The sequence below is a fragment of the Chiloscyllium plagiosum genome, unplaced genomic scaffold (assembly GCF_037043375.1).
Source record: "Chiloscyllium plagiosum isolate Xiang-an unplaced genomic scaffold, Cpla_swu_hap1 HiC_scaffold_1, whole genome shotgun sequence".
Taxonomy (NCBI): Eukaryota; Metazoa; Chordata; class Chondrichthyes; order Orectolobiformes; family Hemiscylliidae; genus Chiloscyllium; species Chiloscyllium plagiosum.
Genome location: NW_028270139.1, coordinates 181,255,204 through 181,272,598, shown reverse-complemented (window position 1 = coordinate 181,272,598; position 17,395 = coordinate 181,255,204). Strand labels below are relative to the sequence as shown.

The following is a 17,395-nucleotide window of genomic DNA, read 5'->3' as shown; positions in this document are numbered from 1 at the left end:
TGAATGACATGGATAGAGTGGAAAATCTAAGGCTTTTTCCCAGGGTGGAATTGACCACAGGGGACACAGGTTCAAGGTGTGAGGGGTGATGTTTAAAAGAGATGTGCAAGATATGTAAAGGGTTCCAGTGCCTGGAAGTGGTGGAAGCAGACACAATACATGAACAGGAAGGGAATAGAGGGATAGGGATAGGGAATAGGGATAGGGATAGGGATAGGGAATAGGAATAGGGATAGGGATAGGGAATAGGGATCCCGTAAGGGAAGACAGTTTTAGTGAAGAAGGCACAGGTTTGGAGAGCTGAACCCATCCAAGCAGAGGGTGACCGAGAGGGAGAGGCACCACTACAATGCCTGGAAGCAGTCTTCTGCGCTAAAGAGCAGATTGTCATGGGCCTGGTATCAAGGGATGCTTAAGGCCCAAACACTACATCATTGTAGTGTTTCTATCCTTCTCCATTCCCCTAACTGCAAAGAAAGATGTGGGGGAGAGAGAGAGAGAGAGAGAGAGAGAGAGAGAAAGAGCAAGATGCTACTGCACAATGTGTTGATAGCAGAATAAGTATTTTGGGGCTACAGCTGAGAGGGAATGAATAGCGAGCATCCTGGAAAGGTAAGAAATTCTGATTTGAAATAGTTTTGACTAAGGAGTGGCTGTGATTTGATTGGCTAATGAGAGGTCTGCTAAATCTGAATCTGTTTTAAATTGTATCTTGTTAATTTACTGGTTACAACTTGCATAAGCAGAGATACAAAAACAATTAAAAATAAAAAAAAACAAATTCAAGACTAATTAAATAAAATAAGATGGGAGGGTGAGGCGATGTGTTGTTTCAGTATGATGTGGGCACTGGTAGATCCTTGAGGGGGAGGTGGAGCAGCCCCAAGTCGTGGTCCACAACGGCACCAATGACATAGGTAGGAAGAGAGATGGGGGTCTCAGACAGAAATTCAGGGAGCTAGGATGAAGCTTAGAGCTACAAACAGAGTTGTTATCTCTGGTTTGTTGCCCATGCCACGTGCTACTGAAGCGAGGAACAGGGAGAGAGAGAGGAGCTGAACACATGGCTGCAGGGATGGTGCAGGCGGGAGGGTTTGGATTCCTGGGTAATTGGGGCTCTTTCTGGGGAAGATAGGACCTCTACTATCAGGATGGTCTTCACCTGAACCAGAGGGATACCAATATCCTGGGGGGGGTGCAGCCAGGGGATGGGAACCTGAATTGTAGTCCCAGTGTTCAGGAGGTTGAGGGTGTGAGGTCAGGGATAGGTTTACAAGGTCAGGAGATGGCAGTGGCAATCAGGGTGTTGGTTTGAAATGTGTGTACTTCAACGTCAGGAGCATCCGGAATAAGGTGGGTGAACCTGCAGCATGGGTTGGTACCTGTGATTTCAATGTTGTGGCCATTTCAGAGACAAGGATAGAGCAGGGACAGGAATGGTTGTTGCAGATTCTGGGATTTAGATGTTTCCGTAAGAACAGAGAAGATGGTAAAAGAGGGGGAGGTGTGGCATTGTTAATCAAGGGTAGTATTACAGCAGCTGAGATAACATGTGAGGACTCATTCACTGAGGTAGTTTGGGCTGAGATTAGAAACTGGGAAGGCCCTTGCTGGGCCTCCAAATTATTCCAGGGATGGAGAGGAAAGGATAGCAAAGATGATTCTTGATAGGAGCGAGGGTAACAGGGTAATTGTTATGGGGGACTTTAACTTCCCCAATATTAACTGGGAATACTATAGTTCAAGTAGTTTAGATGGGTCAGTTTTTGTTGAATTGTTCAATGTGTGCAGGAGTGTTTTCTGACACGGTATGTAAACAGGCCAACAAGGGACGATGCCATATTAGGTTTGGTACTGTGGAATGAACCCGGTTAGGTGTTAGATTTGGAAGTAGGTGAGCTCTTTGGCGATAGTGACCATAATTCTGTTATGTTTACAATAGCAATGGGCAGGGATAGGTGTATACCGCAGGGAAAGAGATATAACTGGGGGAAAGGCAATTATGATGAAATTAGGCAAGATTTAGGAAGCATCGGATGGGGAAGGAAACTGCAGGGGATGGACACACTTGAAATGTGGAGCTTATTCAAGGAACAGATACAGTGGGTCCTTAATAAGTATATACCGATCAGGCAGGGAGGTAGTTGTCGAGAGAGAGAGCCATGGTTTCCTAAAGAAGTTGAAGCTCTTGTCAAGAGAAAGAAGAAGGCTGACGTGAGAATGAGGTGTGTAGGCTCAGTTAGGGGGCTTGAGAGTTATAAGTTAGACAATAGACAGTAGGTGCAGGAGTAGGCCATTCAGCCCTTCGAGCCTGCACCACCATCAATATGATCATGGCTGATCATCCTTAATCAGTATCCTGTTCCTGTCTTATCTCCATAACCCTTGATTCCACTATCCTTGAGAGCTCTATCCAACTCTTTCTTAAATGAATCCAGAGACTGGGCCTCCACTGCTCTCTGGGGCAGAGCATTCCACACAGCCACCACTCTCTGGGTGAAGAAGTTTCTCCTGAGCTCTGTCCTAAATGGTCTACCCCGTATTTTTAAGCTGTGTCCTCTGGTTCGGCACTCACCCATCAGTGGAAATATGTTTCCTACTGCCAGAGTGTCCAATCCTTTAATAATCTTATATGTCTCAATCAGATCCCCTCTCAGTCTTCTAAACTCAAGGGTATACAAGCCCAGTCGCTCCAGTCTTTCAGCGTAAGGTAATCCCACCATTCCAGGAATTGACCTCATGAACCTATGCTGCACTCCCTCAATAGCCAGAATGTCTTTCCTCAAATTTGGAGACCAGAACTGCACACAATACTCCAGGTGCGGTCTCACCAGGGCCCTGTACAGCTGCAGAAGGACCACTTTGCTTCTGTTTTCAATCCCTCTTGTTATGAAGGCCAGCATGCTATTAGCCTTCTTCATTACCTGCTGTACCTGCATGCTTACCTTCATTGACTGGTGTACAAGAACACCCAGATCTCTCTGTACTGCCCCGTTACCTAAATTGACTCCATTTAGGTAGTAATCTGCCTTCCTGTTCTTGCCACCAAAGTGGATAACCATACATTTATCCACATTAAACTGCATCTGCCATGCATCTGCCCACTCACCTAACTTGTCCAGGTCACCCTGTAATCTCCTAACATCCTCATCACTTTTCACCCTGCCACCCAGCTTTGTATCATCAGCAAATTTGCTAATGTTATTGCTGATACCATCTTCTATATCATTAACATATATTGTAAAAAGCTGTGGTCCCAGCACTGATCCCTGCGGTACCCCACTGGTCACTGCCTGCCATTCCGAAATGGAGCCGTTTATCACTACTCTTTTTTCCTGTCAGCCAACCAACTTTCAATCCAAGTTAGTACTTTGCCCCCAATACCATGCGCCCTAATTTTACTCACTAACCTCCTATGTGGGACTTTATCAAAAGCTTTCTGAAAGTCCAGGTACACTACATCTACTGGATCTCCCTCGTCCATCTTCAGAGTTACATCCTCAAAAAATTCCAGAAGATTAGTCCCCTTCATAAATCCATGCTGGCTCTGACCTATCCTGTTAATGCTTATCCAGATGTGTCGTAATTTCATCCTTTATAATAGACTCCAGCACCTTTCCCACCACTGAGGTCAGACTAACTGGTCTATAATTTCCTGCTTTCTCTCTCCCACCTTTCTTAAAAAGTGGTATAACATTAGCCACCCTCCAATCCGCAGGAACTGATCCCGAAACTATCGAACTCTGGAAAATAATCACCAACGCATCCACGATTTCTCGAGCCACCTCCTTCAGTACCCTGGGATGCAGACCATCAGGCCCTGGGGACTTACCAACCTTCAGACCTAACAGTCTCTCCAACACCAATTCCTGGCAAATATAAATTCCCTTCAGTTCAGGTCCTTCAGCCACTATTACCTCAGGGAGATTGCTTGTGTCTTCCCCAATGAACACAGATCTGAAGTACCAATTCACTTCTTCTGCCATTTCTTTGTTCCCCGTAATATATTCCCCTGTTTCTGTCTTCAAGGGCCCAATTTTAGTCTTAACCATTTTTTTTGCCTTTCACATACCTAAAAAAGCTTTTTACTATCCTCCTTTATATTTTGGCCAGTTTACCTTCGTACCTCATTTTTTCTTTGCGTATTTCCTTCTTAGTAATCCTCTGTTGCTCTTTAAAAGCTTCCCAGTCCTCCGTTTTCCCACTTATCTTTGCTATGTTATACTTTTTCTCTTTTAACTTTATATGTTTCTTAACTTTCCTCGTCAGCCACTGCCACTTATGCCTCCTCCTAGGATCTTTCTTCCTTTTTGGAATGAACTGATCCTGCACCTTCTGCATTATACCCAGAAATATCTGCCATTGTTCCTCCACGGTCATCCCCGCTAAGGTATGGCACCATTGAACTTTAGCCAGCTCCTCCCTCATAGCTCCACAGTTCCCTTTATTCAACTGAAATATTGTCACTTCCGATTGTACCCTCTCCCTCTCAAATTGCAGATTGAAGTTTATTGTATTAAGGTCACTACTTCCCAATGGCTCCTTCACTTCGAGGTCCCTGACCAATTCTGGTTCGTTGCACAACACCAGATCCAGAATTGCCTTCTCCCTGGTTGGCTCCAGCACCAGCTGCTCTAAGAATCCATCTCTGAGGCACTCCACAAAGGCTCTCTCCCGAGGTCCAATACCATCCTGATTCTCCCAGTCTACCTGTATGTTAAAATCCCCCATAACAACTGTAGTAACATCTTTGCGACAGGCCAATTTCAGCTCCTGATTCAACTTACACCCTACATCCAGACTACTGTTTGGGGGCCTGTAGATAACTCCCAAGAGGGTCTTTGTGGGCGGCACGGTGGCACAGTGGTTAGCACTGCTGCCTCACAGCGCCAGAGACCCGGGTTCAATTCCCGCCTCAGGCGACTGACTGTGTGGAGTTTGCACGTTCTCCCCGTGTCTGCGTGGGTTTCCTCCGGGTGCTCCGGTTTCCTCCCACAGTCCAAAGATGTGCAGGGTCAGGTGAATTGGCCATACTAAATTGCCCGTAGTGTTAGATAAGGGGTAAATGTAGGGGTATGGGTGGGTTTCGCTTCGGCGGGTCGGTGTGGACTTGTTGGGCCGAAGGGCCTGTTTCCACACTGTAATCTAATCTAATCTAATCTAATCTAATCTAATCTTTTTACCCTTAGAATTTCTCAGCTCTATCCATACTGACTGTACATCCCCTGATTCTAGGTCCCCCCGCGCAAGGGACTGAATATCATTCCTTACCAACATGGCCACCCCACCCCCTCTGCCCGTCAGTCTGTCCTTACGATAGCACGTGTATCCTTGAATATTCATTTCCCAGGCCCTGTCCACTTGAAGCCACGTCTCAGTTATCCCCACAATATCGTATCTGCCAATTTCCAAAAGAGCCTCAAGCTCATCCATCTTGTTTCTAATGCTTCTTGCATTCATGTATAGTATTTTTAATTTGTTACTGCCCTCACCCTTCCCATCAACTCCTATTTCACTCAACCTTACAGCATGATCCCTTTCTGAGTTTTCTGCTTCATTGATACAGTCGTCTTTCTTGACTTCCCTTGTTCTAACTTTCCCTTCAATTTCCTTCTTAAACATCCAGTTTGTCTCCTCCCCACCCTGCTACTTAGTTTAAACGTAGTGTTGCTGTAGAAAACCTGCCTGCCAGAATGCTGGTCCCTAACCTATTAAGGTGCAAACCGTCTCTCTTGTATAATTTATGTTTACCACAAAATATAACCCAGTGATCCAAGAATTTAAATCCTTGCTTCCTGCACCAGTTCCCCAGCCACACAAGTCCATTATCTCCCTGTTTCTGGCCTCTCCAGCCCGAGGAACTGGAAGCAAACCGGAGATAACCACCTTGGACGTCCAGCTTTTCAGCTTTCTTCCTAGTTCTCCGAAGTCCCGCTGTAGGATGTTTCTCTTCTTCTTCCCGACAACATTTGTGCCAACATGTACCACCACCTCTGGCTCTTCATCTTCGTCCTTGAGGATTTCCTGCACTCTGTCTGTGATGTCTTTAACCCTGGCACCAGGAAGGCAACACACCATCCTTAAGTCCCGTCTGCTGCCACAAAAACCCCGGTCAGTTCCTCTCACGATGGAATCCCCTATTACCACGGCTCTGTGCGATGTCCGACTCTTCCGCTCTGTCTCCACGCCAACCTTTGATTGACAGACCTGGCCGCCTCGCGGACTGGCAGTGTCATCTGTCTCTACTGTTTCCAAAAGATTCAACTTGTTCCTGACAGGTACTTCCCCCGGGGTCTCTTGCACCTGTCTCCTCTCTGCATTCCCCGTCATCTGCTCTCTTCTGGTATGGTCGGTGTAATAACCTCGCTGAAGGTCTTGTCCAGAAAGATCTCGTTCTCTCGGATGAGCCTAAGGTCCTCGAGTTCTTTCATCAGTGCTGCAAAAGTTAGCCAGAAAAGATCGAAAGAGAGAGCTAAGAAGAGCCAGGAGGGGACATGAGAAGTTGTTGGTGGATAGGATCAAGGAAAACCCTAAAGTGTTCTATCGGTAAATTAGTGATAAAAGAATGACGAGAGTAAGATTAGGGCCAAAGCCAGCAGTGGGAAGTTGGGTGTGGAATCTGAGGACATAGGGGAAGCTTAATGAATGCTTTTTGTCAGTATTCACATTGGAAAAGGGCAATGTTAGTGAAAATACAGAGATAAAGCTACTAGATTAGATGGGATTGCAGTTGACAAAGAGGAGGTTTTAGCAAATTTGGAAGATCTGAAAATAAATAAGATCCCTGGGTCGGATGAGATTTATCCTCAGATTCTCAGGGAAGCCAGGAAGGAGATTGCAGAGCCTTTGGCTTTGATCTTTATGTTGTCATTGTCGACAGGAGTAGTTCCCGAAGACTGGAGGACAGCAAATGTTGTTCCCTTGTTTAAGAAGGGGAGTAGAGACAACCCTGGGAATGTCGGTACCAATGAACATCAATAAAACTCGGGCAGAGGGCCTGCTAAGGGAGTGTGAGCAGCTTGGAGCTAAATTAAAAAGTAGGTAATGATTTCTGGATCCCTGAACCATGAGCTCATTGGCCCAGGGTCAACGAGATTAAACAGGTAAATACGTACCTCAAAGTTTTGTGTGGGAAAAATGATTTGAATTCATGGATACATTGGCACCAGTACTGGGGAAGAAGGGACCTGTTCTGATGGGATGGTCTTCATCTGAACCATGCCAGGGCCAGAGTTTGCACTAGAGATGTAACTAGAGATGTGGACAGGGCCTTAAACTAAACGAGGCAGGGGTAGTTGTTGTTGGAGAGTGGAGGGTTCAGGAGAAATTAAATAACCCAAATTAATGGAGGGGGGTGAGATTACAGAACTCGGGAGAGGTTATTAAACTCTCCAGCACAAACATGAAGAGGACAGGAAAGAGTTAGCCATCCAACTTCATGCACACGGGATAAGTGAATGACAATGAGAAGAGGGATGGTTAATACAGGGCTGAAGGTGTTATACCTGAATGCACACAGTATAAGGAATAAGGGAAATGAGCTTGTGGTGCAGATTGAAATAGGCAGATATGACACAGTGCGTATCACGGAGACACGGCTGCAAGGGGATCAGGATTGGGAGCTGAATATTCCAGGATATACATCTTATCATAAAGATAGGCAGGTAGGTAGAGGGGGTGGTGTTGCCTTATTGGTAAGGAATAAAACTAAATCAACAGTAAGAAACGAAGTGGGGTCAGGTGGTATAGAATCTGTGTGCATAGATTTGAGGAAATGCAAAGGCATATTTAAACATAGTTGGAGTCATGTACAGGCCTCCAAACAGTGGTCAGGAGCTGGGGCGCAAGCCACACCAGGAGATAGAAAAGATGTGTAGCAAAGGCAAAGTTACAGTGATCGTCAGGGATTTCAATATGCAGGGAGACTGGGAAAATCAGGTTGAGAGTGGATTGCAAGAAAAGGAATTTGTGGAATGTCAAGAGGTGCTTTTTGGAGCAGCTTGTGGTGGAGCCCACTGAGGAACAGTCAATACTGGGTTTGGTCTTGTGCAGTGAGGCAGACTTGATAAGGGAGCTGAAGGTGAAGGAACCCTTCAGAGGCAGTGACCATTATCTGATTGAAATTACTCTGCAATTTGAGAGGGAGAAGGTAGAACCAGAGGTAACGGTGTTACAGCTGAATAAAGGCATGAGGGAGGAGCTGGGTATAAATGACTGGGAGAGGAGCCGAGCAGGAAAGACAGTGGAACGGCAATGGCAGGGGCTTCTGGGAGTAATTCAGGAGACACAGCAGAGACTCATCCTGAGGAAAAGGAAGCAGGGTACAGGGAGGATGAGGGATGGCTGACTCGGGAGGTCAGGGATAGCATAAAAACAAAAGAAAAAGCATATAATGTGGCAAAGAGTAATGGGAAACCAGAGGGTTGGGAAGCTTACAAAGACCAACAGACAGCAACAAAAAAAATAAGAAGGGAGAAGTTTAAATATGATGGTAATGTAAAGGAAGATTGTAAGAGTTTCTGCAGATATGTAAAGGGCAAAAGAGAGGCAAAAGTGGACATTGGGCTGCTGGAAAATAACACTGGAGAGACAATAGTGGGGAACAGAAAATGGCTGAGGAACTGAATAGTTAGTTTGCTTTAGTCTTCACAGTGGAAGACACGAGTACTATCCCAAATATTCAAGAGAGTGAGGGGGTAGAGCTGAGTATGGTGGCCATATGGTGGCCATCACCAAAGAGAGCATGCTAGAAAAGCTGAATGGCCTGAAGGTGGATACATCACCTGGACCAGATGGTCTACACACCAGAGTTCTAAGGGAGATAGCTGTAGAGATAGTGGAGGTGTTACTGGTGATCTTTCAGGAATTGCTAGAATCAGGGAGAGTCCCAAAAGACTGGAAAATGGCAAACATGATGCCGATGTTAAAAAGGGAGTAAGGCAAAAGACAGAAAATTACAGACTGATTAATCTAACCTCGGTCGTGGATAAGATCCCAGAATCCATTGTGAAGGATGAGATTTCTGAATACTTGCAAGGAGGTAAATAGGGCAAAGTCAACATGGTTCCATCAAAGGGAGGTCATGCCTGACAAATCTGCTAGAATTCTTTGAGGAAGTAACGAGCAGGTCAGACCAAGGAGAGCCAATGGATGGTATCTACGTGGACTTCAACAAGGCCTTGAGAAGGTACCACGCAAGAGGCTGCTGAGTAAGATAAGGGCCCATGGCGTCAGAGGGAAGGTGTTAGCGTGGATAGAAGCTTGGCAGTAGATAGGTAGAGGGACAGGTACCATTGAGGAGGTGGGGAGGCTGCAGAAGGATTTGGACAGGGTTAGGAGAGTGGGCAAAATGGCAGATCGAGTACAACGTGGGAAATTGAGAGTTCATGCACTTTGGAGGTCCTGGGCCTCCTCCACCGCCGCTCCCTCACCACCCGACACCTGGAGGAAGAACGCCTCATCTTCCGCCTCGGAACACTTCAACCCCAGGGCATCAATGTGGATTTTAACAGTTTCCTCATTTCCCCTTCCCCCACCTCACCCCAGTTCCAAACTTCCAGCTCAACACTGTCCCCATGACCTGTCATACCTGCCTATCTTCCTTTCCACCTATCCACTCCACCCTCCCCTCTGACCTATCACCTCCATCCCCACCCCCATTCACCTATTATACTCTTTGATACTTTCTCCCCAGCACCACCACCCCCACCCCCCCACCCCCTCTCATTTATCTCTCCACCCTTCAGGCTCTCTGCCTCTATTCCTGATGAAGGGCTTTTGCCGGAAACATCGATTTTCCTGCTCCTCGGAAGATGTCTGACCTGCTGTGCTTTTCCAGCACCACTCTGATCCAGCTCCTGACCTCATTCCAGCCTTAGTTCAAATGTGGACAAAGGAGCTGAATTCCAGAGGGAGGGGAGAGGGACAGCCCTTCACATCGAGGCTGCATTTGACTGAATGTGGCATCAAAATTAGCAAAATTAGAATCAATGGATATCAGAGAACAAACTCTCCACTGGTTAGAGTCTTACCTGGCACATAGGAAGGTGGTTGTGGTTGTTGGAGGTCAGTCATCTCAGCTCCAGGACATCTCTGCAGGAATTCCTCAGGGTAGTGTCCTAGGTCCAACCATCTTCAGTTGCTTCATCAATGACCTTCCCTCATCTTGATCAACGACGTTGTCGAAATATCACTGAGCCTGTTTAAGCAGCAATTCATATTCGTGACTGGTATAGGTCCTGTCCTGCTTCAAAAGGTGGGGTGGAGAGGGTCAGTGATAGAAAGACCAACAGAACACTTCTCCAACAAATTAAACCATCTCCAAAAGAGATAATGACCATGGAGAAGGTAACCCTGTCTATTATGGACTCTCAAAATCCCTGGTGTATGTTTCAGTCACAGGTACATGACGAAGTGGGATGAGACTGATCATAATCCTCCGAATTCCTTTGGATAAATTTGAAAAACAAATTGTCAAACTTTTTAAAATGGAATTTACTATCGCAACCCACACTTAAAGATAATCCACCTGAAACTTTATGTCTTGTCCAGAGTTTAATTTAGTACCAAATTCCTTGATGTTGGTTAAGCAATTTTAAGAATACTGTATGCAGTTCTGGTCTCCCTCCGAGAGGAAGGATGTTGTGAAATTTGAAAGAATTCAGAAAAGATTTACAAGAGTGTTGTCAGGTTTGGAGGGTTTGAACTATGGGGAGAGGCTGAATAGGCTGGGGGCTGTTTTCCCTGGAGCATCGGAGGCTGAGGTGTGAACTTTTATAAATCATGAGGGACATGGATAGGGTAAATAGGCAAAGTCTCTTCCCTGGGGTCGGAGGAATCCAGAGTGAGTGGGCATAGGTTTATGGTGAGAGGAGAAAGATATGAAACAGTCCTAAGGGGCAACTTTTTCACGCAGAGGGTGGTACATGTATGGAATGAGCTGCCAGAGGGAGTGGTGGAGGCTGGTACAATTACGATTAAAAGGCATGTGGATGGGTATATGAATAGGAAGGGTTTAGAGGATATGGGCCAAATGCTGGCAAATGGGACTAGATTAGGTTAGGATAGCTAGTTGGCATGGATGAGTTGCACCGAAGTGTCTGTTTCTGTGCTGTACATCTCTATGACTCTATGGTTCTCATACCTGCCCATTCAAGATTCTAAAAGAACTGGTAATGTAGTTACTGAATGGCTTTTTCCCTTTATTGGGAAGTCAGGAACCTCACAATAAGGGAATGATCATTTCGGTCTCAGATGAGGTGAAAACCTATCAGGAGACTGCAGGAGAAACCTCCTCAATCAGAGAGTGGGGGCAATGGGCAAGCCATTTCCACAGGAAGTGACTGAAGCAAATGATATCAATACATTTGATAGGAAGTTGTGGGAGAAGGGAATGGGGTGGCACAGTGGCTCAGTGGTTAGCACTGCTGCCTCACAGCGCCAGAGACCCGGGTTCAATTCCCGCCTCAGGCGACTGACTGTGTGGAGTTTGCACATTCTCCCCGTGTCTGCGTGGGTTTCCTCCGGGTGCTCCGGTTTCCTCCCACAGTCCAAAAATGTGCAGGTCAGGTAGATTGGCCACGCTAAATTGCCCGTAGTGTTAGGTAAGGGGTAAATGTAGGGGTCTGGGTGGGTTGCTCTTCAGAGGGTGGGTGTGAACTTGTTGGGCCGAAGGGCCTGTTTCCACACTGTAATTAATCTAGTCAGAACAGTTTTGGGGGCACATGTTGAATGAAACCTAAATGCAGACTGTTGCCGAACAGCCAGTTTCTGTGCGATGCAAGATTGTGTTTATTGATACAGCTGTGAAGTAAATTAAGGTATTTCACTGTTATAGGCGTTATGTGAATGGAATATGTTTTTGACTTAGCTGGCTCTCCCCCTCAAACTGCCTCTGTCTCTGTTTCTCCCTCCCTCCCTCCCCCTCTCTGTTAGTCTCTCACCATATCTCAGTGTTCATGCCTTTGTAAGATTCTCCTTCTGTCTAATTTCCTCTCTGCGACTCTCTCCTTCTGTTAAAGTAAAATTTTGCCATTTTCTAATTTGATTATTTTCTATTGTAGCTCCAACGTTGGGCCTGATTTTGAAATGAAGTTGGAGATATACAGTTGTTGTGTAGAAGAGGATTTCTCGATGGCCAGTGGACCAAAAAAACTTGCCAACAAACTCAGCACTTCCCTTGGACGCTCAACAGGGAAGAAGATTCGAGCCAGCCTTGATAGCACTGGAGAAAGTGTAATGGCGGATGGTGGGAGCAGCCCTGTCTTATTACCAGCTGTAGCTGTGGAGTACGTTCTCCAGTGAATCATAAAATGTTATGCCATGAAATGAAGCAGCACAGTCCATCTAGTGTGACCCCAAGAACATCTCAGCTCAATTTCGATTGCATTTGGAGATGAGTAACAGTAATTTTCAAAAATGCCCCAGACCCCTACCTTGAGATGCTTAGGAATTGGGCGATAGGTTTAGACAGTGGATTTGTATTGGCTCAGGGTTGGAGGGCTGAAAGGCCTGTTCCTGGTCTGATGAAGGGCTTTTGCCTGAAACATCGATTTTCCTGCTCCTTGGATGCTGTCTGACCTGCTGTGCTTTTCCAGCACCACTCTAATCTTGACTCTAATCTCCAGCATCTGCAGGCCTCACTTTTGCTGAGTAAATTTTCTTTGTTCTTCTTCTTTGAGTCCAGAAGATGAAGGAACAGAAGTCAGCCATTCAGCCCATTGAATTTGCGATGTCACTCAAATGGCTGATCTGATAACCTTCAACTCCACTTTCCTGCCATTTCCCCATAAATCTTAGTTCCATTACTGATTTTTAAAAATCCGCCTGTCTCAGTCTTGAACATATTTAAAGACCCAGCCTCAACAGCCCTCAGTCATCAAGAATTTCACAGATTCACTGCCCTCTGAGAGAAAAAATCCCTCAATTGTTTTAAAGTGGTGACCCATTATTTTGAGATGGTCCCCAACTCTCCTACAATGGGAAACAATCTTTCCACATCTACCCTGTCAAGTCCTTAAGGTATTGTACGTTTCAGTAAGGTCACTTGTCTTTTTTCCAAATTACAGCGAGTACAGGCCCAATCTACACAACTTCTCCTCATAAGACAATCCCTCCACATCAGCTTGGTGACCATTCTCTAGACTGTTTCCAGTATATAACAAGTATATCTTTCCATAAATAAGGAGACCAAAACTGTTCACAATATTCAAGTTGTGGTATGAATAGCAGAATCTCCCTACGTTTATATTCCAATTTCTTTGAAATAAAGACTGACATTCCATTTGTATTCTCTATTTTCCTCTGAACTTGGATGCAGCCAACTTTTTGAGATTCGTGGGTAAGGACTCCCAGATCTTTCTGCTCTGCAGCTTTCTGCATTTTCTCCACTTCTCCAGTTAAATAATGTTCCTCTAGTCTTCCTGACTATGACCCCTCGTGTTAGTCATTTCTGCCCTGGGAAATAGTCTCTGGCTATCGACTCTATCTATGCCTCTCATTATCTTGTATACCTCAGTTAGGTCCCCTCTTTTCCTCCTTTTCTCCAATGAAAAAAGTCTGAGCTCAATCAACCTCTCTTCATAAGATAAGCCCTCCAGTCCAGGCAGCATCCTGGTAAACCTCCTCTGAACCCTCTCCAAAGCATCCACATCTTTCTTATAATAGGGTGACCAGAACTGGAGTCAGGATGTCATGTTGCAGCTTTATAAGACTTTGGTTAGGCCACACTTAGAGTATTGTGTTCAGTTCTGGTTGCCACATGACAGAAGGATGTGGAGGCTTTGGAAAGGGTGCAGAAGAGATTTCCCAGGATGCTGCTTGGATTAGAGGGTATGAGCTAGAAGGAGAGGCTGGAAAAACTCAGGTTATTTTCTATGCGGGGTCGGAGGCTGAGGGGAGACATGATAGAAGTCTATAAAATAGAGATACATTGATAGGGTTAATAGACAGAATCTTTTTCCCAGAGTTGAAATGTCCCAAACTGAGGGGCATGCATTTAAGGGGAGAGTGGGAAAGTTCAAAGGATATGTAAGGGGCAAGGTTTTTACACAGACAGTGGTAGTGGTCTGAAATGCGCTGTCAGGGATGGTGGTGGAGGGAGGTGTATCAGGAGCATTTAAGGGACTTTTAGATAAGCACATGAAAATGCAAGGAGTGGGGGGGGGGGATATGTACCAAGGGTAAGCAGAAGGGATTAGTCTAATTTGGCATCATATTTGGCACAACATTGTGGGCCAAACGACCTGTTCCTGTGCTGTTCTGTTCTCAGTATCAGTGTTTGTAGACAGTGATCCTAACTTAGAACATAGAACATAGAAGAATACAGTGCAGTACAGGCCCTTTGGTCCTCGATGTTGCGCCGATCCAAGCCCACCTAACCTACACTAGCCCACTATCCTCCATATGCCTATCCAATGCCCGCTTAAATGCCCATAAAGAGGGAGAGTCCACCACTGCTACTGGCAGGGCATTCCATGAACTCACGACTCGCTGAGTAAAGAACCTACCCCTAACATCTGTCCTATACCTAAATTACTAAAATCAGGTGTGATTTGGCCAGAATGGACTGGGAGAACTCTGTTAGATTTATGATTATTATGAAAAAGAACAAAGATGGGCCTGAGATCAAAGTTTGCACGTTCTCCCTGTGTATACGTGGGTTTCCTCTGGGTTCTCCAGTTTTCTCCCACAGCCCAAAGGTGTGTCATGTAGGTGGTATGGCCATGCTAAATTACCCAGAGATGTGCAGGCTGGGTAGATTAACCGTGGGAAATTCAGGGTCATGGGAATTATGTAGGACGATGAGCCTGGCTGATGCGCTTTGGAGGACTAGTGCAGACTCAATAGGTTTCAGTCTTTGAAAGGGTGCCTCACACAGCGAGACAGGGGGGTTAAGAGGGCATTTAGCACACTTGCCTTCTTTGCTCACACCGTTGTGTGTAGGAGTTGGGTCATCATGTTTCAGTTTGGCAGGCTGTTGGTGAGCCCACTTTTGGTGTACTGTGCACAGTTCTGGTTGCTGTGCTATAGGAAAGATATTATTAAATTGGAGAGAGTTGGACCAAAGGGTTTGTTTCCATTCTGTCTGACTCGATGAATGGCCTCTTTCTGCACTTTAGGGAATCCAGGATTCCAACAGGGGGAAGGCTGATTTTACTAAAATCAGGTGTGATTTGGCCAGAATGGACTGGGAGAAGATACTTTCAGATAAAAATCTGTCTCAGAGTGAGGCAATAGTCTGAAGTTATCATTAGGATATCTATCCAGAAACTGAGAGAATGTTCTGGGACCAGGGTTTAAATCCTGCAAATGGTGGAGTTTGACTTTAATAAGGAATCTGGAACTAAGAGCCGAATAATGACTATGAAACCATAGAACTGTAGAAATGATACAGTACAGAAGGAGGCCATTTTACCCATCCTGTCCATGCTGACCCAAAGGCACCCAGACTCCCTTTCTAATCCCATCTTCCTGCATACAGCCCATAGCCCTGTGACTTGCAGCACTTAAGGTGTGAGTCCAAGTATTTTTTAAAAGAGTTTAGGGCCTCTGCCTCTGCCACCAACTCAGCCAGTGAATTGTAGACACCCACTGCCCTCTATGGAAAAATGGTTTTCCACATGTCCCTCTAATTCTTCTGCCATTTAGCCTGAATCTATAGCCCCTAGTTTTTAAACTCTCTGCTAAGGGAAACCGGTTCCTCCTGTCTACTGTGTCTCTATCTCTGAGCCCTCTCTGTTCCAAGGAAAACAAACCCAACCTCTCCAATCTCTCCTTGTAGCTACAATCTTCCAACCCCAGCAATATTCCAGTAAATCTTCTCCAATCTCTCTCAACAGTAATTGCATCCTTCCCTATAATGTGGTGACCAGAACTCCATGCAGTTCATCATTATCTCCTTACTTTTATATTCCACACCTCTGCCAGTGAAGTCGAGCATTCCATATGCCTTCTTTCCAACCTCATCTACCTATAATGTGACCTTTAGGGACCTGTGTACTTGCTCACCAAAATCTCTCACTTCATCTACTCCTCTCACTATAGTCCCATTCATTGTATGTTCCCTTTTACTGTTTGGCTTCCCTCAATGCATTATCTCACACTTATCAGAGTTGCCCCTTTCCTGCCCACTCAACCAATCCATTCATGGGATCTGGGTATCTTTGGCTAGGCTAGCATTTATTGCTGAGAGGGTAGTTAAGAGTCAACTACATTGCTGTGGGTCTGGAGTCACCTGTAGGCCAGACCAGGTAAGGATGGCAGATTCCTTGCCTGAAGAGCATTAGTGATTCAGATGGGTTTGTCCAACCTCCCTAAATGCACTATCTAGAATCATAGAAATCCTCAAGTGTGGAAAGAGACCATTCAGTCCATTGCATCAATACTGGTTGTCCAGAGATTATCCCACCCAGATCCAGCCCCAGCCCCACTATCATCCCACAATTTCCATGGGCAACCCACCTAACCTGCACATCTTTGGACTGTGAGAGGAAACTGGAGCACCCAGAGGAAACCCACTCGGATGCAGGGAGAATGTGCAAAGCACACACATTCACTTGAGGGTGGAATCAGACCCAAGTCCCTGGCACTGTGAGGCAGCAGTGCTGACCACCATGCCACCCTATGCTTATCAGAGTTGAACTCCATCTGCCACTTTCCTGCCCACTTCTCCAATCCATCTATATCACTTACACCATCTACTACACTGCCTAGCCAATTGTGATGTTGTCAGCAAATTTCACAATTGTGCCCCACATTCAAGTCTAAACTGTAAATGTATAAAACAACAGCAGGGGTCCCAACACTGAGACTTGCAGAACACCACTGGAAACAGCTTTCCATTTGCAAGTGCATCCATTGACTATTGCCTTTGTTTCCTGTTACGAAGCCAACTTTGGATCCAATTGAACACATTACCCACTGTCCCATGGGCTTTTACTTTCCTGACCATACTGCCATGTGGGACCTTGTCAAATGCTTTACTAAAATCCACGTGGATATTATCAGCATTATGGACGTTCCACAGTGAGTCCACTCACAGCTCCAGCTCTGAAACAGGTCAGCCAGTAGCTGGAGCTGAACACAGGTCCTGCACATGTAGCTGCCAGGGACACTTTCCTGATTTCCCACATTATACAAGACAAGTGCATCATAGGCCTGAGGTCCCCCGTTGGAATTTCTCTCGAGAATAAGCTAATTACTCCCTTTAAGAGAAATTATTTCAGCTCGGGACCTTCCTTTGTTTCAAACAATTTAATTATAATCGAAAGTCCCTACCTTTATTTCATCTAATATATATTATGCTTTAAAAGCTGCAGTCAATCTACATTTGGAGAGGCAGGGGTTGATCAGAAATATCCAGCCCAGTTTTGTTCAGTATAACATTCCAAGAGCT

General features: G+C 45.6%; 1 protein-coding gene across 6 annotated transcripts in view; it reads left to right on the top strand.

Annotated features, from left to right (window-relative positions):
- The window catches only part of LOC122540254 (rhotekin-like), a 232,917-nt gene that overhangs the window by 91,794 nt on the left and 123,728 nt on the right, over positions 1 to 17,395 (top strand). For all 6 annotated transcript variants that reach the window (XM_087997953.1, XM_087997915.1, XM_087997890.1 and 3 more), the window contains one exon: positions 12,063 to 12,287. In XM_087997953.1, coding sequence (XP_087854079.1) covers positions 12,063 to 12,287 — 225 coding nt within the window. The remainder of the gene's footprint in view (positions 1 to 12,062; positions 12,288 to 17,395) is intronic.